The sequence below is a fragment of the Colobus angolensis genome, unplaced genomic scaffold (assembly GCF_000951035.1).
Source record: "Colobus angolensis palliatus isolate OR3802 unplaced genomic scaffold, Cang.pa_1.0 Scaffold117, whole genome shotgun sequence".
NCBI lineage: Eukaryota > Metazoa > Chordata > Mammalia > Primates > Cercopithecidae > Colobus > Colobus angolensis.
Window position 1 is genome coordinate 384,390 of NW_012112808.1, and position 26,569 is coordinate 410,958.

At 38.8% G+C, this 26,569-nt stretch overlaps 1 protein-coding gene across 2 annotated transcripts in view; it reads right to left on the reverse strand.

Moving 5' to 3' along the window:
• Window positions 1-24,421, reverse strand: part of SEL1L2 (sel-1 suppressor of lin-12-like 2 (C. elegans)) — a 145,275-nt gene extending 120,854 nt beyond the window's left edge. For both annotated transcript variants that reach the window (XM_011962567.1, XM_011962574.1), the window contains exon 1: window positions 24,280-24,421. In XM_011962567.1, coding sequence (XP_011817957.1) covers window positions 24,280-24,337 — 58 coding nt within the window. In that variant the 5' untranslated portion in view covers window positions 24,338-24,421. The remainder of the gene's footprint in view (window positions 1-24,279) is intronic.
• Between the last annotated feature and the right edge of the window lie 2,148 nt (window positions 24,422-26,569).

A 26,569-nucleotide genomic window follows, 5' to 3' on the forward strand; every position in this document is an offset into this window, starting at 1 on the left:
CTCAGTTCACTGCAACCTCTGCCTCCTAGGTTCAAGCGATTCTCCTGCCTCAGCCTCTCAAGTAGCAGGGATGATAGGCGCCCGTTACCACACCCAGCTAATTTTTGTATTTTTAGTAAAGACAAGGTTTCACTGTGTTGGCCAGGCTGGTTACAAACTCCTGACCTCAGGCGGTCCATCCACCTCGGCCTCCCAAAGTGCTGGGATTACAGGTGTGAGCCACTGCGCCCCGCCACCAAATGATGTTTAGAAATGGTCATTTCATGTTTTCTTATTTAACCATGTGAAGTTGGATAAATTATTAAATTATTTAACCTCCATGAGCCTCAGTTTTCTGTAAAATGGGAATAGAAATACTGTTCCTACCTTTTGGAGTATGTGTGATGACAGAATAGAATCAAAGTTTAAATTGTTTGGTGTTTTATTAAATACATGGCACCTTAATAACAAATGTAAGTTCCCCTCTCTTTCTCTGTTACCAGAGACCAATTTTTTTTTTTTTTTTTTTTGAGACGGAGTCTCGCTCTGTCACCCAGGCTGGAGTGCAGTGGCACAATCTCAGCTCACGGCAATCTCTGCCTCTCGGGTTCAAGCGATTCTCCTACCTCAGTCTCCCAAGTAGCTGGAACTACAGGCACATGCTACCACACCCAGCTAATTTTTTTTTTTTTTTTGAGACGGAGTCTCGCTCTGTCACCCAGGCTGGAGTGCAGTGGCACAATCTCAGCTCACGGCAATCTCTGCCTCTCGGGTTCAAGCAATTCTTCTACCTCAGTCTCCCAAGTAGCTGGAACTACAGGCACATGCTACCACACCCAGCTAATTTTTGTATTTTTAGTAGAGATGGAGTTTCACCAGATTGACCAGGCTGGTCTTGAATTCCTGACCTTGGGATCCCCCCACCTCAGCCTCCCAAAGTGCTGGAATTACAGGAGTGAGCCACCATGCCCAGTCGAAACCTATCTTTTTAAAGGAAGTGGCATTAGCATCTGTGAGAAAAACACTTCCCTTATTGAAATAAAGTGAAGAAGCTACACTTTGTAAGCCCTGGAAGAAGCAGCTCCTGCTGAACTTTACTTTCTCTCTGGCTTTTTCTCACTCTGATCAGTGCTCCTACCCCCTTTTCCTAGCAGCCTCTTTTCTTGGTTACGCTTACCACATGTAAAACTGACTGGCATTTTCAAAACAGATTTAGTAATTCAAGAAAGAAGAAAAAATATATAAAAGGCGTAGACACAGTTCAGCATACACTGACACATCTCTGGTTATAATATCTCAACTGCCTTCTGCCTGGTCCCAGCTCATTCCTTTTCCTGGTAGAATTTCACAGGAACCTTTCCCTACTCGCTGGTGGGAGTGCCATCTTACTTTCAACCATATGGGGGCAACTTTCCTTCACACCTGACTCTGTCTGGCATTAAGGGCAAGAATACAAATTCTAACTGCCACTCACCTAAGCTCTTCCCATTCTGAAGGACACAGCTTTTCTCTTCCCCAGAGCCCTGACAGGATGAGGGTGATGGGCATTACTGCCCCCAACCTCTATGCTCTGAGAACAACACCTTGGTTCCCTAGAGAGCCGTCTCAGTCATATAATAATTGTAGCATCCATACAGCAAGAACTGCATGTGTAGAAAGAGGCTATTCCATTCCTCTCTTAACATAAGTGATTTACAGTCATTATTTCTGCATAATTAGATCAGACCTGGATATTTCAAGGTCTCTAAATACAGATACATTTTGATGTACTGTTATACATTTGGTAATAGGCTAATGGCTTAGTTATATACATTAAGATATAGCAGATGCTCTGAAACAGTCTATAATTTAGTGTCAGTGTCTTGAAAAGATATTTTGTGGTCTTTTATTCTCTCTTCCTCATCACTTCCTTCTTCAAGTGCAAAGATAGCAAAATTTCCATAAAAACTAAAGTTACTGGGGACTAGGCTTTTATTTATTCTTTTCTGGAATAGTTCTGTTACTTATTTTAATTTTTATGAAGTTTAACTGAGTAGAGAAGGCCAAATAACTGAGCTTTGCTGAGAGTATTCCTTCCAGAAGCCTAATTACCTCCTGTAAATACAAGTAAAGAGCTTAAGAGCAACCTTGAAGGATAGTTGAGTAATTTATGCAGTGTGCCTGGCACGGTGCCTAGCACATAGCAAGTGCCTAATAAATGTTATTTTTATGATTAATTCTTGATTAGGTGAGAAATTATTTTGGAGAAATGCAAATTATAGGTGAGAATATGTGGTGGAACATATTAACTGATGACAATATTAACTGATGGTTTTTCTTGGTACTTTTTTGTACCTGTGGCCTTTTCCCAATTTAGTCAGTGAGTTGCTCATTGCTTCAGAAAAAAATAATGATGTGGTAGAAAGAAATAAATTTTCTTGGTTGTTGGAAGAAAAGAAAGGACTTACAATCTGGACAATAGAATAAATGTAGAATAACTGGGATATAACATCAAAGTAACTGCAAGGCTTTCTATGCTCTCTTCCCAAAATGAGAAAACATTCCTTGAACTAGGAGTAGGGAGACAGCTAGAGAGGTGGTAAAGAGAAATTAACACTACAATAGCTTGACATTAAACGTATTAGCTTGACATTAAACAGAAATTACATTCCAATGTTGAAAAAATTGTATTTCTTGCATGCTCAAATTTATGAACTAAAATGTATAATGGATACATTAACTTAGTTAATTCTATTCATACAAAGTATGAAGGCTTTGTTAATGGTGAGTGTAAGATGTGATTATGTCCTCTAGAAATAGGGCACTAAAGCTTTTAAGCTTAGAGACACAGAGTGACTTTAGTTGAAAGGCTGAAATTTTGCAATAGGTAGAAGGTTTCCACTTCGGGTTGTGATGAAGAGTGAAGACACTCAAACTACTTGTTTTGTTGTCAGTAGTTGAAGTGGCTGCAATATGATTAAATAGGCAGCAAGGTGGCCTGAATATATTCCTGTCATTTCTAAGTCTTAAACTAAATCATTATTTCTCATGTGCCCCCACCCAAGTCACCTTCCTCTCTCCAATTTTCTGTCGCTGTCAAGGGGATCATCATTTTCTCAAGCTTCCATCATGTTTTACTCATTTCATGCCAACATCCCCATGAACAGGCAAAACATTGTTGTGTTTTGTTTTTCTTTGAATTGCACAGTTGTGGGTGGGGAGTGGGAAGAGTTATTCTCAGAACTAAATGAGATCATGGATGTGAAAGTGCTTGACATTTGCTAGCACTCAGTAAAGTTTCTTTTAATTTCTTCTGTCTGACAGTTTAAGCCTTTCAATAATCCAATTCAATAATCTTATTTTTCTTAACCAATTCATTTCCCACTGCACCCTGCTCTTATTGAAGTGGTAGTATCCTCCTACCCCATATGTACATTCTACTCATTCTCACACCCATGTATTTTACTTATTTGTGTACTTCTAATTTGGAATGCTTTCCTGTTCTTTTCCAAATATCCAATTGCTATTCATCCTTCCAGGACATGTCTTTCCTGTTTCAACATTCGAGCCAGATGCCTACCATAGTTCCTGTCCTATAATTGATACTTAATACATATCTGTTAAATGACTAAATAAATTTGCCTTCCTACCTGTAGGTCTCACTGGATACTACTGCCTTCAATGACCCATCCATTCTTGGTACATCTTCAGGAAGTGGTACTCCCTTGTCACTTATGTTAGCACCCAATCATATACTGAATTTTATTCTATGGATTGTAAGATCTCTGAAGAAAGTGCTCCATCCTCTTTCTTTTTTTTTTTTTTAAGTTTGCCACTAGCACCCTGTACAGTTTCTTAATTTAAAATGTTGTTTGATTAAATACTTTTATTATAACACAGCATGTCATTCTGCTGCTGGATCTAAAATTTGACCAAACTGTCTTTTAAGTTACAATCCAAAACTTAGAGTCAAAGAATCTCAAGTTTGGAATTGTCTTCTGACATACCATGAAATAAAATCCAGAATCTCAAGGTTGGAAGAGAGTTGTCTCTACAACAGTGGTTGCCATTTAATTATAAAATATGGATAGACATTTATGATGTTTTTAATTATTTTGCTATGACAAGCAATACTGTAAGGGATAACCTTGAACATGTTTCCTATAAAACAGGTATGAGGGTTTGCTAGGGTGGACAAGAAGTAAATTTACTCATTTGAGAGGTAGTATGCTCATTTTAAATATTAATAGATAATGCCAAATTGGCATTCCAAAAAGCTACTACTCTACTTCCACACATAGTATATGTATGTTATACATAATACTGCCAAGTCCGGGTGCGGTGGCTCACACCTCTAATCCACCTCTAATCCTAGCACTTTGGGAGGCTGAGGTGGGCAGATCACCTGAGGTCAGGAGCTGGAGACCAGCCTGGCCAACATGGCGAAACATTGTCTCTACTAAAAATACAAAATTAGCCAAGCGTGATGGCAGGTGCCTGTAATCCCAGCTACTTGGGAGGCTGAGACAAGAGAATTACTTGAACCCGGTGGGGGCAGAGGTTGCAGTGAGCCAAGATCGTGCCATTGCACTCCAGCCTGGGCAACAAGAGTGAAACGCCATCACAAAAAAAAAATACTGCCACACATATTAATTAATAGAAATTAATATTCCTATATATTCCTATATATACTATATATGTTACTATATAGGAATATTAACTTTTTCTCACCATAACTGGCACTTTTCAATTTTTGTCAATAACACTGGTGTCTCATTGTTAATTTTCATTTGCATGATTACTGGCACAGTTAACCATCTTTTCACATTTGGGAGTATTTATATTTCCTCCCTAAGGAACTGACTGTTAGGTCATTTGCCCATTTTTCTATCAGGCTCTTTTTTTAAAAAATCTCTAGGAATTCCCTATATATTCTGGATGTTATTTGATTCAGTGTGTATGTTGTAAATATATTCTTCAGTCTGTTTTCAGCCTTTTAACTGTTTATTGTATCCTTTTCACCATAGAGGTCTTAAATCTTGAAGCAGAGAAAATTATACATTCTTTCCTCACTTATAACCTTTTGTTTGTGTTTTGTTCAAGAAGGTTTTCTTACCAAGCATTTGAATCTATATTTTCATGTATTTCCTTAAACTACTTTTATAGTTTTGCTTTTACAATGTACTTTTGTTTTGTTTTTTTTTTTGAGATGGGGTCTCATGCTGTCATCCAGGCTGAAGTGCAGTGGCATAATCTCAGCTTACTGCAACCTTTACCTCCCAGGCTCAAGCGATCCTCCCACCTCAGCCTCCTGAGTAGCTGGGACCACAGGCATATGCCACCACAGCTAGCTGATTTTTTCTTTCTTTTTTTTTATATATATATATTTTTAGTAGAGATGAGGTTTCACCATGTTGCCTAGGCTGGTCTCGAACTCCTGAGCACAGGTGATCTACCCACCTCAGCCTCCTGAGTAGCTGGCACCACAGGCATATGCCACCACAGCTAGCTAATTTTTTCTTTTCTTTTTTTTTTTTTTTTGGTATTTTTGGTAGAGATGAGGTTTCACTATATTGCCTAGGCTGGTCTCAAACTCCTGAGCGCAGGTGATCCACCCACCTCAGCCTCCCAAAGTGTTGAGATTACAGGCATGAGCCACCGTGCCTGGCTACAATTTACATTTTTAATCCATCTGGATCATTTTTGTGATTCGTATGAAGTGGGATCCACCGTTATGTCCTAAATGAATGGACAATTTGTCACTAGCAATCATTATAATTCATCTCTTTCCTATTACATTTAAAAACCTCCTTTCAAGTACTAAATTCTTATTCATGCACTGGTCTGTTTTTAACTCTCTGTTCTGTTTTCCTGATCTACTCCTCTATTCTTCTGGCAATACCCTAATTACTGTATATCTAATTACTGTCTATTTATAATAGCATATTTTACTATCTGGTTGAGCAGGAACTTCTCTGTGTGTATGAGGACACACACACACACACACACACACACACACACACTCCCTCTGTGTTCCTCTTTGTGCAACTTATCTTGGGAATTCCAGCATAATTTCTTTTCTAGATGAATTTTAGAATAGGCTTGTCAGATTCATTTAGAAATATGTTGATATTTTGACTGGAATTGTTAATTTACAATTGATTGGAAATGTTAATTTACAAAAACTTGGCATATTTACAACACAGATTCATTTAGATGTACAGCTTTAATTTATTCAGGTTTCTTTGTTTAATGTTCTCCAGATACATTTTAATTTTCATTCCCTGGATATTTTACTCCACCTTCATTAAAGTTATTCCTAGCTATTTTATAACATCTGTTGCTACTGTGAAAAGGATTTTAAAAAATAAATCTTTGTGATTATTGTGTTTCTAAAAAATAAAATGAACCTTTACTTAGATTTATCGTAAGTCTTAAAGGTTACTTGGTTTACCACTGACTTCCAGTCTTCTCTTGGATTCATTTTTCACTTTATTTCTAGCTATTATTTCAGCTAGGGTTTGTGGGTGATAAATATTCTGAATCCATTCATGTCTGAAAATGTCTCTTGTTTGAAAATGTCACTATACTTGTCTGATTGTCAGATTATAGAATTCTAAGTTCAAAATCATTTTCACCTCAGTATTTTAGAAAATATTTCTCTAGTGTCTTCTTATACTCAGTGTGGCTAAAGAATCTGAAGTCAAGAGGGTGCTTTTTGTTTGTAAATAACATGTTTTTCTTTTTAGAAGCTTTTAGGATTTTCTTATCATCCGTAAAGTACTAAAATTTTACCACTATTTTCTATGAGCAGGTCTTTTCCCTGTCTTCTTGCTTGGCACAAAGTGGGCCTTAATGTAAAAACCTGAGTCTTTTTTCATATCTAGGGAATTTTATTTGATTTATTTTTCCTCTGAGTTCTATTTTCTCTTTCTGGAAATCCTATTGTATGGATATTGTAATGTTTGTATGTATCCTCCAAGTGCCTTAACCTTTGTTTCATATGTATCATCTCCCTATCTGTTTGTATTATGATCTGAGGGAATTTCTCAGTTTGATCTTGAGCATCCAGGTTGCTCTTTAGCTATGACAATTTTGCTATTCAGCCTTAAGGTTTTTACTTTTGCTATCAGATATTTCATTTCTAACATATCTTTTTTCTTTCATTAAAGCCTGTTCTTGTTTCATGGATTAAGTAAACTCTCTAAATATGTATTACGGTATTTTATGTTTTAAAGTCTTCAAATGTTTGCTTTTTAAAAAATACGGAATGCTTCACAAATTTGCGGGTCACCCTTGTGCAGGGGCCATGCCAATATTCTCCGAATTGTTCAAATTGTAGAATATGTAAGCACTGCTGAGTCTTAATGTCCTCATGTTAGGCTTGGATTTTCCCTGTTAATCTCTCTGTGAATGCTATAATGAATTGCCTCTGCTTTCTACCAGTGACTTTGCGGGTATTGCAGGGTGTGCTATCAGAGTGTAACAGGAGCTAGTCTTCTAGGAATAGAGACTCCATGAATATCACTAGCCATTTGCAGTCTCAGTCTATATCTCTGGCACAAATGCCGACCACAAATGTTCCCACCTAATAGCGATTTGTCTCCTTTTGCACTTATTTTTGACTGTGTACTGCAAACTTTATCAGAGTGGATTCTTTGAGGCCTATGATGAAGTTGTCTTTCCACGGAGAAAACATGAATTTACTTTTGCCAGTTTCCTAACGTTTAACCTAGGTGCATAGATCTAACCTTAGAGCTAGTTCTAGGGTTGGGGTGCCTGGGAATCCCTAAGCAATGGAAACCCAAGCTGTGAGGGCTGGCACGTGACCACACAACTTCTCAGAGATACATATTTTTCTTTTTCCTTTTCTCTTTGCTCTGCTAAAAGTTAAGTCCTATTGATCCCTGGACTTGGGAAGGGGTAGTGTGCCCTTATTTTAAGGGTAGAGCATTTTCTGGTCCCAGGTTAATGTTGAAAAGGTCTCTTATTGGACTTCTCACCTTGGACGGGTCTAGAGTATTGGATTCTATCCTCTTTGTGTGGCCATTAAAACCAGTGTCTACACTTGTCTAGCACAGGGGCAAAAGCTGCTTTGATGTTCAGGTGCACGGCTGGGGCCAGGAGGGAGCAAGTCTTGGCCCTGCTCAGGGGCACTTGTGCTTACTTCTCTAGCTTCTAGATTTTCCCTAGATTTTTTATCTGGTACTTCACTGTCTTCTAAACTCTCTGATGCATTTAAGAAGTTTGTATTTTACACGTATTATTTTATTTCAGTAGGAGGGTTGGTCCAACAACCTAGTAAGCCTTTCATAAGTCTTGCCCTTTCCTCTGTATATGGTGGTAGTGGCGGTTGAGAGGGGAGTAGGGGTCAGAATTGCTAGGCTGCTCCTACTGCTTTTTTTTTTTTGAGGCAGAGTCTTACTCTGTCCCCCAGGCTGGAGTGCAGTGGCGCGACTTGGCTTACTGCAACCTCCACCTCCCGGGTTCAAGAGATTCTCGTGCCTCAGCCTCCCAAGTAGCTGATATTACAGGTACCCACCACCATGCCTGGCTAATTTTTGTATTTTTAGTACAGACGGGGTCTCACCATGTTGGCCAGGCTCCCGACCTCAGGTGATCCACCCGCCTCAAACTCCTGAAGTGCTTACCGGCGTGAGCCACGGCGCCAGGGCTCCTTCGTTTTTTCCCTGAACCTACTCTTACGTCTTTCCTAGCAGTATTCTCTTTTGCACATTTTGGGCAAAAGTTTTCTCTTTCAATTCAATTCCACCTGTTATTTTGTCTCTTGGGAATTCCTGATGATTTCAAAGACACTCCTGCTTGTTTCCAGAGTTAATGTGTTTTTGTTTTTTCCTCCCTAAATCTCTCAATCATGGAAGCTGCAGGGTGTAAATCACTTTATCCAATCTTAGAATATTCTCTTCAATCCTGGCATTATAATCTTGGTTCCAAGTCTGAGGGAACAGGCTTAAAGAAGTCATAACAACCAGTTCTTTTTTTTTTTTACTATATTTTATTGGCTGATAAATTATATAAATAGGACTAGATGACTATAGTAAATAAATGGAAGAATCCAGTAAAATTAGAAAATCTACAAAAAACTGAAGAAATCACTGTTAGAGTTTATGTAGTAATCATACTGCGAAAACAACTGGTTGAAAAGCAAATAGCTTGATCAATCACCTGGCTGTTTGTTCTATATGAAAGCAAACATATGCATATTACATTTAAAAATATTTGGATGATTGATTGAATTTCTAATTTTTCATCTGGCTGTTTAATAGTATGCACAAACAGCCTGAGGCAAGTAAATATGATTGTGAGGAAAATACACAGCACGGTCCTTTGGAGAATTCAGACTTAGAATAACAGAGGTAATACAGAGTAAAAACCTTTGATTCCCACCAGAGAATTCAGGTCTTACTAAACTCTGTTCTTCAGAATTTTAAATATCTATAAATTTAGAATAATAAAAACATTTGAAAGACCTACTCCACAGGTTTTGGGAATGTATTGTACAAAGTATAGCATTATGTGTATGTTAATTACTATTTAATTTTACAAGTGTTTCTGAGCATCTACTAAATGTCAGGTTCTACAATGAGCTAAAGGAGATCTAAAAGGCAAGTACAACACCATCTCTGTAATCACGTAGTTAGCAATCTGCTAAGGGAGTTAAAAACTAACTCAATTATGAGACTCTGATGCAGAGGACAATAAAGGCACAATGTGCTACTTGGAAGGGGTTGGGAAAGTTTTGTTTTGTTTTTTGTTTATAGAGACAGGGTCTTACTATGTTGCCCAGGCTAGTCTTGAGCTCCTGAGCTCGAGATCCTCTTGCTTCTTGCTTCACCCTCCCAAAGTCCCAAAGTCCCAAAGTGCTGGGATTACAGGCATGAGCCACCAAGGGTTGTTTTTTTTCCTTTTTTTTGACAGAGTCGCACTCTGTTGCCAGGCTGGAGTATGGTGATGTGATCTCTGCTCACTACAACCTTCACCTCCCAGGTTCAAGCAATTCTCCTGCCTCAGCCCCCCGAATAGCTGGGATTACAGGTTCACGCCACCACACCGAGCTAATTTTGGTATTTTTAGTAGAGACGGGGTTTCTCCACATTGGCCAGGCTGGTCTCAATCTTCTGACCTCATGATCCACCGGCCTCAGCCTCCCAAAGTGCTAGGATTACAGGCATGAGCCACCGCGCTGGGTCTATTTTTTTTTTTTTAAGAGGAAGTAGAACTTGAGATAGACCTTAAAAGATGAACAAGATACTATACTTTAGATTTATGGCGATGATGGAGAAGAAGATTGGATGACAGTCCTTTCCTGTCGACAGACCGTCTGCAGAACAGCTTGAGAAAGACATGGAAGTGGGAGAGTTAGCTAGGTATACTGAATAGCTAACAATAGTTTGAATCGGTTGAAATAAAATGTGTGTGTAGCTAAGACAAAATAGAAAGGAAGCTAGGATCTAATTATATAGGATTTTGACTACTGGACAAGATATTAGAACTTTATTCTATATAAAGTGGATGTCTCAGCAGGAGAACATAATGATTAGATTTGGAGTTGAGGAATATTATTTCTGGCAGTAGTGTATGTGGATAAGAGAAAAGCAAGTTAGAAGTGTATTAGTGTAGTTAAAAGACACTAAAATGAGATTTTAAATGGAGACAGTGAAAATGTATAGGTGGGAAAACCCCTGAGGATATAAAATTGACAAGATTTGGTAAAAGAATAAGGGAATGAATAAATATAAAGGATTAGGAGATTCTGGTTCTAGATTTGGCTTTGCAGGATAACCCGGGGGAAGCAATTTCACCAGGGTAGGCCTCAGTCTTATCATTAAAACACTGAATTAAACGATACTTAGGGGAATTAGAACTGTATAACCATGCAATTTGGAGTACTTGAGAACAAGGTGAGCAGGGAAGGATAGTTGAGGCCATTAACAAGAGAAAAAACACAGGAGGAAGTAACTTTGATAATAAATGTTGATTTAAGGAATCTGCATACATAGTTCATGATCATCATGTAGCTGGATATGCTGGTCTAGAGATTAGAAGGAGGGTCTGAGATATAGACACGTAAACAAATGTGTGGGGCTTAGGTGGCAGCATGAGAAGCATAAAATGCAAAGAGCAAGAAAGCCAAGCACCGAACCTTGGGCACAACATTTAAAAGGAGAACTGAGAAAAATAAGCCCGTGAAAGAGCCTGAGATGGCTCTACAGAGGAAGAGGGAAAAAGAAGATGGAGAGTAATGTCACACGGTGCACAGAGGTTAGCAGAAAGAACAGCAAGAGGCCACTGGATTGGAAATCAATGAGCTGTTGGCATTCTTTGAAAAAGCAGTTTCAATTGATGGGGGGATAGATCTTGGGATCCATTAGGAGCAGGTAGAGGGCTATCACTGGCAGAGAGAATTCTTGGGATATACATAAAATGGGAGAGACTTATGAACCCTTATGTGCAAAAAAAAGTGGAGTCGGAATTGGGAAGAGTGATTCCTGTCAGACAAAAATAACATATCAGGGAGTTCCTCAGTAAAGCTGAGATAAAGCTGATGCACGAGCATTTACGGGTTCTGCAAGGGGGTCTGTTCACCTAGCTCTCCCCAGGCCGAAGCCTGTCCTCTCTCCAATAAGTGCTACCCTACTGAATAGATTCAAAGAGTAGTAGTAATTGTTTGATATAGAAAGCTTTTAAATCTGTATACTAAAAATTACAAAACTTTGATGAAAGAAATTCAAGGAGGTATAAATAAATAAAAAGATGTCTTATATTCATGGATTGGAAAAATTAATATGATAAAAATGTCCATATTACTCAAAGTAGTCTACAGATTCAGTATAATCTCCATCAAAATCCCAATGTCATTTTTCACAGAAATAGAAAAAAAAAGCCATCAATTTTGTGTGAAACTACCAAAGACCCCAAACAGCCAAAACAATCTTAAGCAAAAAGAACAAAGCTGGAGACATCACACAACTTGACTTCAAAATATATTACAAATCTATAGTAATCAAAACAGCATGATAATGGACTAAAAACAGACACATTGATCAACAGAACAGGATAGAGATCTCAGAAGTAAACTTGTGTATTTACGGTCAATTGATTTTCACAAAGGTGCCAAAACACATGATGAGGAAAGGACACTATCTTTAATAAATGGTGCTGGGAAAAATGTATGTCCACTGCAGAAGAATGAAATTAGACCCTTATCACACAAGGCATACAAAAATCAACTCAAAATGTATTAAAAACCTAAACACAATAGAATGACTCTATTATCGAAAAGACAAAAATTAACAAATGCTGGCAAGGATGTGGAGAAAAGGGAACATTTAAACACTGCTGGTGGAAAGTGAATGGGTACCGCCATTATGGAAAGTAGTATAGAGGTTTCTCAAAAACCTAAAAATAGAATTACCATATGATCCATCAATCCTACTACTATTTATCCAAAGAAAAGGAAATCAGTATACTGAAGAGGAGACACCTGTGCCCCCATGTCTATTGCAGCACTTTTCACAATAACCAAGATATGAAGTCAACTTAAATATTCATCAACAGATAAATGAACAAAAATATAAAAACATAAAATAAATATAAATATAAAAAATAAAAATATACACAATGAAATATTATTCAGTCATGAAAAAGAATGAAATTGCTAGGTGCAGTGGCTCACGCCTGTAATCCCAACACTTTGGGAGGTCAAGGCGAGTGGTTCACTTGAGGTCAGGAGTTTGAGACCAGCCTGGCCAACATGGCAAAACCCGGTCTCTACTAAGAATACAAAAATTAGCCAGGCATGATCTCGCATGCCTGTAATTCCAGCTACTGGTGAGGCTAAGGCATGAGAATCACTTGAATCCAGAAGGCAGAGGTTGCAGTGAGCTGCGATCATGCAACTGCACTCCAGACCTGGGCAACAGAGTGAGACTTGTCTCAAGAAAAAAAAAAAAAAAAAAAAAAAAGAAAAGAAAAGAAAAAAGAAAAGAGAAAGAAAAAAGAAAAAAAGAATGTAATCATGTCATTTATGCAACATGGATGAGCCCAGAGGACATAATGTTAAATGAAATGTCAGGCACAGAAAGACAAACGCCGCATTTTCTCACTCATATGTGGAAGCCAAAATAATTGAGCTCATATAAGTGATAGAGTAGAATTGTGGTTATTAGATAATAGGAAGGATGGAAAGAGAGGAGGATAGGGAGAAGTTGGTTAATTTATACAAAAACACAGCTAGATAGGAGAAATAAATTCTAGTGTTCTGTGGTACTATAGGATAAATATGGTTAACGACTTATTGCATATTTTGGAAAATCTAGAAGATTTTGAATGTTACAACACAAAGAAATAATAAATGTTTGAGGTGCTATGCTAATAACTCTGATTTGATCATTACACATTCTATATATGTACAAAGTATCACTCTGCATCGTTGATGAAGTTGATGCATGTTTATGTATCAACTAAAAACAAAAGAAAAAGTATTCAGAAGACATACATTCACGGCTGACAAAAATATAACTTTATTTTCCTGAAACTGGCAGTTAATCTCTATGTTGGGTTACATATTGGCACAATGGAAGAAAATTTAATCTAGTCACTTACAAAAAAACCCAGTCACTTGTCATTTCAAAAAAAAAATAAAAAAGACTTATACATAAGACCAGAAACTCTAAAACTACTAAAAGAAAATATAGAGGAAAAGCTTCACCATATTGGCCTGGGTAGTAATTTCTTAAATGTAACCCCAAAAAGCACAACCAACAAAAATGAAAATAGACAAATAGAATTTACAGCAAACTAAAAATCTGTACAGCAAAGAAAACAATTAACAGATTGAACAGAAAACCCATGAATTGGGAGAAAATATTTGCAAACCATACATTTGACCAGGGACTAATATCTAAAATAGATAAGAAACTCAACTAAATAGGAAGAAAACAAACAACTTGATTAAAAAGTGGGCAAAAACCCTGAAGAGACATTTCTTGAAAGAAGACATACAAATGGCCAACAGATATATACAAATGGCCAACAGACATATGAGAAAACGTTCAATATCACTAATCATCAGGAAAATGCAAATTAAAATAACAACGAGATATCACCTCACACTTGTTAGAAAAAAGATGAAAGATGATAAATGTTGGTGAGGATGTGGAGAAAAGGGAAATCTTTTTTGAGACAGAGTCTTGCTTTGTCACCCAGACTGGAGTGCAGTGGCACGATCTCAGCCCACTGCAACCTCTGCCTCCTGGGTTCAAGCTATTCTCCTGCCTCAGGCTCCCAAGTAGCTGGGATTACAGGCATGTGCCTGGCTAATTTTTTTACTTTTAGTAGAGATAGGGTTTCACTATGTTGGCCAGGCTAGTCTTAAACTCCTCACCTCAGGTGATTTGCCCGCCTCGGCCTCCCAGAGTGCTGGGATTACAGGTGTGAGCCACCACACCTGGCCAGAGAAAAGGAAAATCTTATACACTGTGAGTGGGAATATAAATTGGTACAGCCATTATGTCAAACAATGTAGATAGTGATTCTTCAAAAAATAAACAAACAAACAAAGAATTGGCATATGATCCAGCAATCCCCCTTCCAGGTATATATCCAAAGGACTTGAAATCAGTATGTCAAAAAGATATCTGCACTTCCATGTTCATTACAGCATTATTTACAAGAGTCTAGATATGGAAACAGCCTAAGTGTCCATCAATGGATTAATGGATAAAGAAAATGTTGTATATATACACAATGAAATATTATTCACCCTTATAAAGAAGGAAAACATGCTATTTGCAACAACATGGATAAAACTGGAGTACATTATACTAAATGAAATACGCCAGGAAGTGAGAGACAAATACTTCCTGATCTCACTTATATGTGGAATCTAAAGAGTTGAAACTCATAGAAATAGAGAGTAGAGGCTGGACCCGGTGGCTCACGCTTGTAATCCCAGCACTTTGGGAGGCCAAGGCGGGTGGATCACCTGAGGTCAGAAGTTTGATAGCAGCCTCGCCAACATGGTGAAATCTTGTCTCTACTAAAAGTACAAAATTAGCTGGGCATGGTGGTGTGCACCTATAATCCCACCTACTCGGGAGGCTGAGACAGGAGAATCACTTGAACTCGGGAGGCGGAGGTTGCAGTGAGCCAAGATCGTGCCATTGCACTCTAGCCTGGGCAACAAGAGCAAACCTCCATCTCAAAAAAAAAAAGAAATAGAGAATAGAATGATGGTTACCAGAGGCTGGGGAGGGAGGTATGGGGAATGGGGAGAGGTTGGTCAAAGAGTACAGTTTCAATTAAATAGGAAGATAAGTTTTAGATATTGCACAGCATGGTGCCTATAGTTAATAATGTATTCTGTATTTCAAAATTACTAAAATAGTGGATTTCAAATGTTCTCACCACAAAAAATGGTACTTATATGAAGGGATGGATATGTTAATTAGCTTGACTTAATCATTGACCAACATACACATATATCAAAACATCACATTGTGCCCCATAAATATGCAATTAATATTTGTCACTGAAAAAAATACAAAATCAGAAACCATTCAGATGAATCTAAGATACGAAGGTGTGAAAAATCCTTATAACTTTCAGGAAACTCACAAAAGAGAAATGTGCTTTCTTACTGACCCCTCACATAACACAATTATCAAACTTCTCTCTTGCAGTCATCAATCCTATCATAACACCTGGTCTCTCGTGCTTCTTTTCAAGGAGAGATGCTCCAGTTACTTGCAATGTATCTTTTCCCTGGTTAGAGGTACAACATAAAAGAATTTAATGAAAGCAAAGGTAATTTAGAAATCCTCAATTCCATAGGTTATTCAAAATAGCACTGGTAGAAGCAAGAACATTTCTGAAGCAGTGGGATATTTCTTGCTTGTACTACTTAGGCTCAGCTTCTCTCCAACATGTCCAGGGCTTGGTCTTTATGTGGCCTCCTTCTGGACCAGACAGGTACCTAGACATGATTGTGAGGCAACTGCTTTCTGGCCTCTGGTTACTGTGAGACTGATGAGCTACGTGCCTCTTTCAACTGGGATAGAGAGCTGCTGGGTAGGTGGAGTGTGTCTGTGAGAGTTGCTATTAACTTTCTGTTGTTTTGCTTTGCTTTTCTAATCACAGAAGTGTATGATAAGAGTTACTACTAGAAAGAAATAGATGGGGCCAGCCATGGTGGCTCATGCCTGTAATCCAGCATTTTGGGAAGTTGACACAGGAGGATCATTTGAGCTCAGAAGTTCAAGACTAGACTGGGCAACATAGCGAGATCCTATCTCTACAAAAAATATAGCCTGGCATGGTGGTGCATGCCTGTGATCCCAGCTAGTTGGAAGGCTGAGGTGGGAGGAATGCTTGAGCCTGGGAAATTGAGCCTATAGTGAGTTGTGATTATGCCACTGCACTCCAGCCTAGGAGGCAGAATGAGACTCTGCCAAAAAAAAAAAAAAAGTATATTCTGAGACAGTAGCAAGTTCTGTCATTGTAAATAAAAATTTTCAAAAAAGAAAAAATTGTTTCTAAGCAAGATCTAAATAAATAAACAAGAAAGAAAAGAAATAGATGGGAGACAGGAAACCTTGGACTCTGGATGATCTATAGCCAGAACTCCTGGCAGTGCCTTTTCTCTGCCTCAGTGATATATTTTACACTACCTTAAAGCAGCAGCAGGCTGGGCACAATGGCTCACACCTGTAATCCCAACACTTTGGGAGGCCGAGGCGGGTGGATCATGAGGTCAAGAGATGGAGACCATCCTGGCCAACAGAGTGAAACTCCGTCTCTACCAAAAATACAAAAACTAGCTGGGTGTGGTGGTAAGCGCCTGTAGTCCCAGATACTCGGGAAGATGAGACAGGAGAATTGCTTGAACCTGGGAGGCGGAGGTTGCAGTGAGCTGAGTTCACGCCACTGCACTCCAGTCTGGGCGACAGAGTGAGACTCCATCTCAGAGAAAAAAAAAAAAAGGCAGCAGCTAAGTTGATAGAGTGAAGAGAGAAAAAAACACATGACTAGTTTAGCATAATTAGTTTTCCTTCCATTTTTCTAAGCCATATAGTTTGTGATGGACTGTTCATTCCTTCCATCATTTTCAACTATTTTAACCTGAGGATTTACCAAAAGAGAAAAATCATCTCAGTAACTTTTTAAGAAATTCCCTAGGTGAATGTAGAGTCAGGGACAATCGCATAGTTATGTCCTCCTCAATAATTTTATATAGGTAAAATCAAAATATAATGAGTATCAAGTGAAAAAAATGAATAAAAAAGCAACATGCAAGCTTGCAAGGTGTATCTGAATGAAAAAGGACAGACCTGTCAGTTTTGCCTTGAGAAATAGGGTAGAGGGGCAAAGAGAGGGAAAATAAGTGAGGTCAAGGGCTAATTTTACATATGAATCTTAGGTCTTTCAGCACTAGCTTTCGTTTTTTGTTTTTGTTTTTGTTTTTCTTTGAGACAGAGTTTCGCTCTTGTTGCCCAGGCTGGAGTACAGTGGCACAATCTTGGCTCACTGCAAACTCTGCCTCCTGGGTTCAAGCGATTCTCCTGCCTCAGCCTCTAGAGTAGCTGGGATTACAGGCATGCGCCACCATGCCCAGCTCATTTTGTATTTTTAGTAGAGACGGGGTTTCTCCATGTTGGTCATGGCTGGTCTCAAACTCCTGACCTCATGTGGTCTGCCCGCCTTGGCCTCCCAAAGTGCTAGGATTACAGGCGTGAGCCACTGTGCCCCGCCAGCACTAGCTTTTGAAAAACAACTGTTTTCTCTCCCACTAACTACTTTGTTGGTTCTCTATACACCTACAATTAATGAATGATCTATCGATAGCTAGAGTCTGACCCTGAACACTGCCACAATCCTGGAAGGACTCTGTATAATCATTATGTCTCTACTTTCTCTCTTCATGTTCACTTCTACCAATTGAAATCAGCTTCCTTTCTTTCTTTTCTTTCTTTTTTTTTTTTTTTTTTTTGAGATGAAGTCTTGCTCTGTCACCCAGGCTTGAGTGCAGTGGCGTGACCTAAGCTCACTGCAACCTTCACCTCCTGGGTTCGTGTGATTCTCCTGCCTCAACCTCCTGAGTAGCTGAGATTACAGGTGCCCGCCACCATGCTTGGCTAATTTTTGTATATTTAGTAGACACGCAGTTTCACCATGTTGGCCAGGCTGGTGTCGAATTCCTGACCTCAGGTGATCTGCTTGCCTCGGCCTCCCAAAGTACTGGGATTTCAGGCGTAAGCCACCACACCCAGCCTTGACATCAGGTTTCTGTTCATGCTTCTCTGCTGAAGCTATCCTGGAAACAAAAATTCTCAAGCTATTAAATTTCATGGTCACTTGCTGACTCTAATTTCCCCATTCTCTCTGGCATTTGGCATTGTTGGCAATTCCTATGTTCTTAGCACTCTCTCACCTTGGACTTCTGTGATAATCTCTCTAGCGTTGATATTCATCAACTCTTCTCAGTTCCCACTGCTGTTGCTGTAGTTTAAGTCTTCATTGTTTCTTGCTTGGACCATTCAGTAATGTTCTACTAGTTACACTGTCACTATAGTTACACAGTGACATCCAATTCTCTACTGCCAAAGTCTCTCTCTCTCTCTCTTTCTTCCTCCCTCTCCTCCCCTCTCCTCTTCTTTCCTTTTTTCTTTCTTTTTTGCTAAAGGGCATTGAATATTTGCTTTTTTTGCTATTAAATTTTTTTTGCTTTTCTTAGTTTTTAATTAATATGTAATAATTGTACATATTTATGGAGCACAGTGTGATATTTTGATACATATATACAATGTATAATGAACAAATCAGGGTAAATCTAACTTCAAATGTTTATCACATTTTTGTGTTTGGAACATTCAAAACTGCTCTTCTAGCTATTTGATACAATAAATTGTGGTTAAATATAGTCACACTATAGTGCTATAGAATCCTAGAACTTATTCCTCCTATTTAGCGATACTTTTGTATTTGTTTAACCAACCGTTGGATATCCCCTCTCCCCCAACTCTCACATCTAGTAGCTACTATTCTACTCTCAAAGTCATTTTTCTAAGGCATAATTCTATTCATGTTCTTCAAGGACTAAACCTGAAATGACTACCCATTCCTCCCAGGATAAAGCCCAAACTTCATAGCCTGTCACACAAAGTCCCTGCCTACCACTCCAGCCTCATAAGTTGCTTCTTATATACTACACAACAGCAAACTGATACACTTATTTATAGACCATGCTTTTTCATTCCTCTGTGTCTTTGGTCCTTTTTTCTGGACTGAAATGTTCTTGTTCTCCCTTGCCTGCTTGGTGAATACTCACTAATCTTTCAAGATTTGGTCTATGCCATTTCCTTTGTGAAGCCTTTCTGACTACTCCATACACCAGTAGAATTGACCTCTCCTTCATTCTGTGCCCTACGGTACTTCTGTTTTATTACCTACAACACTTTACAATTTATTCATTAGTTATTTTGGTTTTCTCTTCGAGACTCTAAGCTGCTCGAGGATATGGACTGTTCTTAGATATTCTTACATCCCCGATACTCCTGGTGTATAACCTTCATTAAAGATTTATTTTTTCCCTCTACAATTCAATGGCCTTTAGGATATTCACAAATTTGTGCAAACATCCCACAATCAGAGAACAATTTTCATGACCCCAAAAAGAAATCCCGTACCCCTAAGTCATCATCACCCCGATTCCCCCATACCTCCCAGGCCTAGGTAACTAGTAATGGACTTTCAGTCTCTGCGTATTTGCTTATTACGGACGTTTCATACCTAAGAAGTCACGTGATATGTGGCCATTTGTGTCTACCTTCTTTTGCTTAGCATGTATTCAAGGTTATCCATATCATACTTTGTGGTTTTTGCTGAATATTCTGTTGTATGGATATATCACATTTTGTTGATCTGTTCATCAGTTGTTGGACTTTTGGGCTAGTTCCACTTTTTGTCTATTTATGAATAATGCTACCATTTATGTGTAAGTTTTTGTATGGAAATATGTTTTTCAGTTCTCTTGGATATATACCTAGGAATGGAACTATTAGGTCATATAGTAACTTTATGTTTAACTTTTTGAGGAATTGCCAGTTTTTCGAAGCATTGCAACATTTTTAAAAAATTGAGGTGAAATCCATATAACATACAATTACCCCTTTTAAAGTGTGCAATTTAGTGCATTTAGTGCATTCATAGTGTTATACAGCCATCACCTTTCTACAGTTTCAAAATTTCATCATCCCGGAGGTACACTCTGTACGCATTAAGTAGTCACTCCTCTTTCTCCCCTCTGCCATCCCCTAACCCAGTAATCTGCTTTCCATCTTTATGAATTTGCCTATTTCAGATATTTCATAGAATAAGAATCACACAATATGCAGCCTTTTGTGTCGCTTCTTTCATGTAGCACAACTGTTTTTGAGGTTCATCCAAATTGTAACACGTATCAGTACTTCATTCATTTTTATGGCTGAGTAATATTCCATTGTATGTATATTCCAATGTAAATACCACAATTTTTTTATTTACTCATTTGTTGGTCAATATTTGGGTTGTTTTCACCTTTAAGCTACAATGAATAATGCTTTTATAAATATATGTGTACAAATTTCTGTGTGAACACTATGTTTTCATTTCTCTTGGTTATATACCTAGTAGTGGAATTAATAGGTCACATTGCATAGGTTGGTGCAAAAGTAATTATGGTTTTCTCCATTTTTTTTTTTTTTGAGGCAGAATCTCGGTCTGTTGCCCAGACTGGAGTGCAGTGGTACCATCTCGGCTCACTGCAAGCTCCGCCTCCCGGGTTCACCCCATTCTTCTGCCTCAGTCGCCCAAATAGCTGGGACTACAGGCGCCGGCCACCATGCCTGGCTAATTTTTTGTATTTGTAGTAGAGACAGGGTTTCACCGTGTTAGCCACGATGGTCTCGATCTCCTGACCGCTTGATCCTCCCGCCTCGGCCTCCCAAAGTGCTGGGATTATAGGCGTGAGCCACCGCGCCCGGCCTCTCCATTACTTTTAATGCCAAAACTTCAATTACTTCTGCACCAACCTAATAAATATGTGTTTCACTTTTTAGGAAACTGCCACACTGTTTTCCACAGTGACTATACCATTTTATATTCCCACCAGCAATGTGTTAAGGCTGCTGTTTCTCCATATCCTTCCAAAATTTGATAATTTCCTTTTTTTTTTTTTTTTTGAGACGGAGTCTTGCTCTGTCGCCTGGGCTGGAGGGCAGTGGTGCAATCTCGGCTCACTGTAACCTCTGCCTCCCGGGTTCAAGCCATTCTCCTGCCTCAGCCTCCTGAGTAGCTGGGACTACAGGTGTGTGCCATGATGCCCAGCTAATTTTTGTATTTTTAATAGAGACGGGATCTCACCATGTTGGTTGGCCAGGATGGTCTTGAAATCTTGACCTTGTAATCCACCTGCCTCAGCCTCCCAAAGTGCTGGGATTACAGGTGTGAGCCACTGTGCCCGGCCGATAATTTCCTGTTTTTTGATTATAACCATCCTAGTGGGTGTGATGTGATAACTCACTGGCTTTTCGCTTTCATGTCCTTAATGACCAATGATGTAGAAAATCTTTGATGTGCTTGGTCATTTGTTCTTCTTTGGGAAAATGTCTATCCAATTTCTTTGCCCATTTTTAAATTGGGTTGTCATTTTGTTGATGAGTTGTAAGGTTCTTTGTATACTCTGAATACTGAATTCTCATCAGATATATGAGTTGCAAAAATTTTCTCTCATTCTGTGGGTTGTTGTTTGAGTTTCTTGATGATATCTTCCAAAGCAGAAGAGTTTTGATAATGTTTGGTTTTTCCTTTTCTGCTTGTGCTTTTGGTGGCATATCTAGGAAATCATTGCTTAATCCAAAGTTAGGAAGATTTATGTCTATGTTTTCTTCTAAGAGTTTTAAATCTTTAGCTATATGTGTAGGTCTTTGATCTATTTTGAATTAATTTATGTATATGAGGTATGAGGTGGGGGTACAAATTCATTCTTACAAATTTTTTATTTATCTTTTAATTTAATTTTAAAGAGATGAGGTTCTTGCTATGTTGACCAGGCTGGTCTCGAAGTCCTGGCCTTAAGTGATCCTTCTGCCTTGGCCTCCCAAAGTGCTGGGATTACAGATAGGAACCATTGTGCCTAGCCTTTAAAAATTGTTTTATTTAATTTTTTCAAATTCATTTTTTTCATGTGGTTATCCAGTTGTCCCAGTACCATTTGTTGGAGAGATTCTCTCCTCCAGCACCTCCCACACTGAGTTTTCATGGCATCTTTACCAAAAATCAATTGATGATAAGTGTGACAGTTTACTTGTAAAACTCTCAATTCTATTCCAGTAATCTATATGTCTATTTTCACATCAGGACCATATTGTCTTGATTACTGTAGCTTTGTAGTAAGTTTTGAAATTGGGAAGTGTGAATCCTCCAACTTCATTCTTCTTTTTCAGGAACGTTTTTTTCCATATGAATTTTAAGACCAGTTTGCCAATTTTTGAAAAGAAGTCAGCTGGGATTTCCATAAAAATTGTGTTGAAGCCTGGGTGTGGTGGCTCATGCCTGTAATCCCAGCACTTTGGCTGGCTGAAGCCGGTGAATAACCTGAGGTCAGGAGTTCAAGACCAGCCTGGCCAACATGGTAAAACCCCATCTCTACTAAAAATACAAAAAATTAGCCAGGTGTGGTGGCAGACGACTGTAATCTCAGCTATTTGGGAGGCTGAGGCAGGAGAATCGCTTGAACCCAGGAAGCGGAGGTTGCAGTGAGCCGAGATTGCATCATTGCACTCCAGCCTGGGCGACAAGAGCGAAACTCCATCTCAAAAACAATAAATAAACAAATAAATAAAGACTGTGTTGAATATGTAGATCAATTTGGAGAGTATTGCCATCTTACCAATATTAAGTTTTCCAATCCATGAACATGGGAAGTCTTTTCATTTAGTGAGGTCGTCTTTAACTTCTTTAAACAATTTTTGTGGTTATCAGAAGATGAGTTTTGCACTTTTTTTTGGTAAAATTTATTCTTAAGTAGTTCATTTTTGATACTATTATAAAGTTTCTTTCTTAATTTCATTTTTGGTTTGCTCATTGCTACTGTATAGAAATGGAACCACTTTTTGTATTTATTCTGCAGTGCTGTGGAGCTCATTTATTTGTTCTAATAGTTTTGTACTTGATTCCATAGGATTTTCTGTATACAAGATCATGTCATCGGTGAATACAGATCATTTCACTTCTTTCTTTCCAAGCTTGATGTCTTCTACTTCTGTTTCTTGTGTAATTGCCATGGCTAGAACTTCCAGTACAATGTTGAATAGAAATGGCAAAAGTGGACATCCTCGTCTTATTCCTGATGTTAGGGGTAAAGCATTCAGTCTTTCACCATTAAATATAGTAGCTTTGGGTTTTTTGATATATTATATCGGGTTGATAAAGTTTCCTTCTATTCTTAGTTTGTCACACATTTTTATCACAAAGCATGTTGAATTTTGTCAAATGCTTTTACTAGTTTAGAATGATCATGTGATCTTTGTCTTTTATTCTATTGATGTGATTGTTACATTGATTACTTTATGGATGGTAAACCAATCTTACATTTCTGCGTAAAATCCAAATATTTCCTTTTTTTTTTTTCTTTTCTCTGACGGAATTGAACCTAGGCTGTGGAAGCGAGAGTGCTGAATTCTAACCACTAGACAATCGGGGCCAAATAAATATTTATTAAGTTGAATTTATCATGAGCACATTATATGAGGATTGGGTAAAAAGTAACAAAAAATGGCCAAAGAAACAAGATTGGAAAATAACTTCCATTTTCAGATAGTAACTATATAGGAAACATTGAAACTTTGGAAGTGAAATTGTTATTGTGTAAATATTTTAAAAGAACATGTTTATGGATCTTTCACACTCTTTGAGTCCTATATTTTTCCTTTAAAGTCTTGGAACTAGACCTTTATGATATTCTAAATTTAATAACACTTAACAACTTGCCCTAAATATCCCTACTTTATAACAATTACTGTAGTGGTTTTCTCATAGATTTGTTTTCTCCCCATCGCCCACACCCTTCCCAAGTATTATCCCAAGTGAGACTATCATTATCATCTATTCTTCTTATTGCATATTTTAAAATACCTGTACAAAAATGGCATTACTTAGGGATATAGGAAAGTTCTAATCTTTTGATTGGCTTCTGCCCTTGGCACTATTTGAGCAAACAGAAAAGATCCTCATAGAGAACTGTAAGGACAAAAAAAAACTTACTTTTAATTGTGACCCCAAGAATTATCAATATCTCTATTAACAGAGACAAGGGCTTCATCTTCTCTTAAGCAACTCCTTTTCACTGTAACACAGGCAGAAACTAGGTGGTTGGCCCAAGAGCTCCTCTTCTCAGGGCTGTGGTGGGGGCAGGAGTCAGTTGCTAAGCAACCATTTCCTTAACTCTTGGGCCAATGGGCTGCCAGGGAATTCCTTTCAAGCCGGAATGAAGGCAACTGCTGGAGAATGTAGGCTGTGGAAAGGATCCACTGCTATTCCTCTGGCTGAAGATAAGGGGTAGGCTAGAAATTAGGGGTGGCTCTCTAACATGAAAGGAAGGGAGCAGAAATCCAACTCGTACATGTCCACACGTTCAACTGTGTTCAGGGGTGCTGGAAGTTCTTATTTTTATGTTGCCTCTAGAGGTACAAACTACTCTTATGTAAAAACACAATTAAGGTACATGAACTGATCTGACATCATCCTGTAAGCTGATATCTCTAGGCTATAGTGGAAAAGAAACAATGGGCCAAGTCTGCTTTGTTCCCAATCTGGATGAAAATCTTCATCCTCTTTTCCAGTTAGAAACTGCTGAGGATTTACTGAAACAAAGGCAAACAAAGACTGTTTAACAATGTCTTTACATACCTCAAATAACACAGATATTTCACAAGTGGTACCTTCAAAGCTACAAGAAATCAAAATAAATATTTAGGGAAAACATATAAATATTAAAAATATCCAAGGCATAGAGCTAGTTGAGAAATTATGCCTACAAAAATATCCAACTTTTACAGTCTGTCCAGGTCATTACTTCAGAAATAGACATTTTATTGTTTTGAATTTACAGTTTTTTTTTTTTTTTTTTGGAGACAGAGTCTCGCTGTCACCCAGGCTGGAGTACAGTGGCCGGATCTCAGCTCACTGCAAGCTCCGCCTCCCGGGTTCACGCCATTCTCCTGCCTCAGCCTCCCGAGTAGCTGGGACTACAGGCGCCGGCCACCACGCCCGGCTAGTTTTTTGTATTTTTTAGTAGAGACGGGGTTTCACCGTGTTAGCCAGGATGGTCTCGATCTCCTGACCTCGTGATCCGCCCGTCTCGGCCTCCCAAAGTGCTGGGATTACAGGCTTGAGTGAATTTACAGTTTTACTCCTTTTATTAGTTTCCCATTGCTGTGATAACAAATTACCACAAACTTAATGGGTTAAAACAACAATATTTTATTCTCTCATAGTTCTAGGAACCAGAATTCCAAAGCGATTCTTATAGGGCTAAAATCAAAGACAAGGCTAGCTCCTTCTGGAGGTCCCGGGGAAGAATCCATTCTTGGCCTGGAATTTTTCAGCTTCTAATTGGCTGCCAGCATTCCTTGATTTGTGGCCACATCATTTCAGTCTCTGCTCAGTCATCACTTGCCTTCTGTAGTTTAATCTCCCTTTGTGCCCCTCTTATAAAGATACTTGTGATTACATTTAGGGCCCACAAACATGATCCAGGACAATCTCTCAAGATCCTTAATGTTGGCTGGGTGTGGTAGCTCACACTTCTAATCCCAGCACTTTGGACTCTAAGGCAGGTGGATTACTTGAGGCCAGGAGTTCGAGACCAGGTTGGCCAACATGGCAAAACCCCGTGTCAACTAAAAATACAAAAATTAGCTGGGCTTGGTGGTGCGCACCTGTGGTCTCAGGTACTCAGGAGGCTGAGCCATGAGAAGTGCTTGAATCCCGGGGCCAGGAGCCTGAGGGGTGGAGGTTGTAGTGAGCAGAGATTGCGCCACTGCAATGCAGCCTGAGAGACAGAGTGGGACTCCATCTCAAAACAACAACAACAAACCCAAACTGCTTTATAGGAAAATCAGTGAGCAATGAAGGCATATAAGGGGAAACAGGACAAAGATCAGGTGGGGTCAGAGTCAGGGAAGGCTTCACTAGGGAGTGATGTTTAAGCTGAAATATGAAGAATGAGTGTGAGTCAGCTAAACAAATCATGTCCCAGGTGTTGCAATGAACATGTTAAAAGGCTTTATGGGCTGGGTGCCGTGGCTCATGCCTGTAATCCCAGCATTTTTGGAGGACAAGGCGGGTGGATCATCTGAGGTCAGGAGTTCAAGACCAGCCTGGCCAACATGGTGAAATCCTGTCTCTACTAAAAATACAAAAATTAGCCAGGCGTGGTGGTAGATGCCTGTAATCTCAGTTACTCGGGAGGCTGAGGCAGGAGAATTGCTTGAACCTGGGAGGCAGAGGTTACAGTGAGCCGAGATCGCGCCATTGCACTCCAGCCTGGGCA